This window comes from Epinephelus moara, chromosome 2 (genome assembly GCF_006386435.1).
Source record: "Epinephelus moara isolate mb chromosome 2, YSFRI_EMoa_1.0, whole genome shotgun sequence".
In the NCBI taxonomy this organism is placed as follows: domain Eukaryota; kingdom Metazoa; phylum Chordata; class Actinopteri; order Perciformes; family Serranidae; genus Epinephelus; species Epinephelus moara.
The window spans coordinates 28,320,727-28,323,627 of record NC_065507.1 but is presented as its reverse complement, the minus strand read 5'-3'; the positions used below and the strand labels follow the sequence as shown (position 1 = coordinate 28,323,627).

Below are 2,901 nucleotides of genomic sequence, written 5' to 3'. Positions count from 1 at the left end.
TCAAATGCTTCTTGTACATAAGCCAAAGCAGATATGTTTTAGTGCATGAACAAAAATTTCATCCCTGAGGCCATAAATGAGAGGACTCAGACATCTTGGAGCAAGATTAAATATTATGTAGTTAAAGTACTTGACACTGTGAAATGTCCTGAAATTAATCTGAGGTAGAGCAGCTTCTATGAATGGACACCACAGCTGGATGAGACAGAGCAGCAGCTGGAAAGCATGAAGAATTACTGTTCTGAGCCCTTTCCATGTTGACTTTTTATTCTCTCCTGATGCAGTTTTGGCTACTTTCAGTATTTTAACATAGGAGAATACAATAGTAATACACATAATCAAGAAGTAAAACTGATTTACAGCTGATCTAAGATGTTTCTGCCACCTGTGCACAAGAAATATATCCACAGAACATACACTGTGTTGTTCATAAAAGCTAAGAGAGACTGATGCAAAGAAAGTAGAGAGGACAACAATACAGGGTACAGAGCTGAGGCAGTGAATGATGAGGATGCTGTTTATAGCACTGTGCCAGGAGCACAACTCTGTGTGGCGCAGGGGCATGCAAATGGCCACATAGCGCTCCAGGGTCATTGCTGTCAGAGTAACTGGTGTTATTATCATATACAGAAGTACCACAACAGAGATAATGATGCATAACCAAACATGCATAACAATTTGAAAATAGTGTAAGATGAGAAGAACATCAGACATGAGTAATACAAAGCTATCAGACAGTAGTGTAACTGCAAACAAGATGTAGCGTGTAGTTGTGTAGAAACACTCCTTTTGAAAAAAGGTTAAGATGAGCAAAAAGTTGATGCAAAGAAAAATCATCACAAGGAGCTGCACAACAATGACCCGGTCGTTGATCTGCCGCTGTAAAGACTCACCACCAACCAGTGAGTTGTTATCTGACATGATTTTCAAACTATATTGTTGTTATTAAATATGTGTCAATAGAAATGGAAGTGCTAAGATGCATTTTACCCATCAAAATCCTCCATGCTGTTCAAATACTAAAGTCTTCTGTGGAGCTCACTGCAGCCTTTTGAGAGAGAGAGAAGGAGCTGTGCACAGTGACTTTAAAGACAAGAACATCCTCAGATAAGACCAGGTGAAATTTTGGTCACTTCCTGTTAGTCCCCCGCAGTAGCTATGCATAGCTGGAGAGACAGAAAGACTCTAAGAAATACTTCATTTAACCAGACGTACGCTTAGTACTTCCCAAACACATGCATTTTTGCTAAAACCTTATTATTTAGAACTGAACTGAAAGTGAAAGTGAAGCTTTTCTGTGCTCTCTTCAAAGCCAGACACCAATATATGTTTTTAGTAACATTTTTCCTTAGCTATTACTTGTTGATGTTGTATGGTTCAACAAAGAAGTGAGTTTCAATCACAGTCTGTTGATGAAATCACTTTTAGCCACAGCCTAGCATAAGGCCTGCAAGTGTCCTGGTTTGAACTCATTCAAATGCAGGCATGATCATCTGTACACAAGCTGGCTGAGAAACAGCCACAAATATATAAAAAAAAAACATGGTATATTTATATCTGTGACTCTCTGCTCTGGACTGTTTGACACACACGTAAGCATTTTGAGTTTAATAGATGGTTGTCAGTGAGATAAAGGCAGGAAATATAGGGGGAGATGAGGGGAATTTTACATTATCTAATCTGGCCCCCATTTTTAAAAACACATTTGGACACCCCTGACTTTTACATGGTATGTGTCTTAACCAGTGGGCCATCACCCTGGGTTTGGGTGTTCTGACACACATAATACTCTGCTGCTGTGTGTTGTCCTTCATAAGAACAGTGAAAGTCATGCAGTGAAGATTAAGTCCTCTTCCATCTTTCTTAAGTAGTGGAGCAGTTAATGCTTATTGGATATATAACCAGGGCAGCACCGTGGTGTGGTGGTTAGCACTGTCGCCTCACAGCAAGAGGGTTCCTGGTTCGATCCTGGGTGTGGGTGCCCTTCTGTGCAGAGTTTGCATGTTGTCCCCGTGTCAGCGTGGGTTTTCTCCAGGTACTGCAGCTTCCTCCCACAGTCCAAAGACATGCAGATTGGAGATAGGTTGATTGGTGACTCCACATTGTCCGTCGGTGTGAATGTGAGTGTGAATGGTTTGTCTGTCTCTATGGGTTCATCCCAATATCCTTCCTCGACTCCTCCGTCCTTTATCCTCGATCACTTGACCCGGAAATCGATCGAGACTCGCAATCTTGTAGGACATCTCAATTCGTTAAATGCATTTGGAGGAGACGAGGAGTCGAGGAGAGAGGAGGTTTTCAGAGGAGAGGGAAGCGAGGATACACGAGTGCAGCCTTTGCGGAAGTCTTTTACCGACCGACAAACCCCTTGATTGGATATCAGTTATTGATTGGACAGCGCAGTGCTGCAGCTGATCAGACACTGACACAGATCACTGGAGTTTCATACTGAGGGAAGACAGATATCAGATTAAACTCAAGTGTATCACTGCCACGTTTTATATTTTATTTGTTCTCTGATTCACCTTCGAGTTTAAAATCTGAATAAGAAAAGGAAACAAACGACTTTCTTCATTTATTGGAATTTCTTTTCTCTTCACGATCTGTTATTTTCCTCATCAACTTTAATTATGGATACAATCAAAGAGTCTGTCTGTCAGAGAGTCTGTCTGTCAGCAAGAAACACTTTTACATCACTGGTCGTCATTTCCATTCAGTTACACTGAGGCTGATCATTCCTGCGCGTCGGGTTGATGAGTTACAGAATTTGAATTTTCCCTGAAACATATGGCCTAATAAATTATTTCCAGTGTTCAAAGACATCGTGATCATATTCTGGGTTATTAAATAATGAACTCACAAATAATAACAATAATAGTAAGGAATATATCATAAACACAT

The 2,901-nt window shown here is 40.6% G+C and overlaps 1 protein-coding gene across 1 annotated transcript; it reads right to left on the bottom strand.

The window, feature by feature from the left end:
- LOC126408917 (odorant receptor 131-2-like) lies at positions 1–921 on the bottom strand. The gene has a single exon (XM_050074714.1). It carries the CDS (start codon positions 919–921, stop codon positions 1–3), a length of 921 nt encoding a protein of 306 aa, XP_049930671.1.
- Positions 922–2,901: the final 1,980 nt, after the last annotated feature.

Coding starts and splice junctions, on each gene's coding strand:
- LOC126408917 (XM_050074714.1), bottom strand. CDS start 921: ATGTCAGATAACAACTCACTGGTTGGTGGTGAGTCTTTACAGCGGCAG.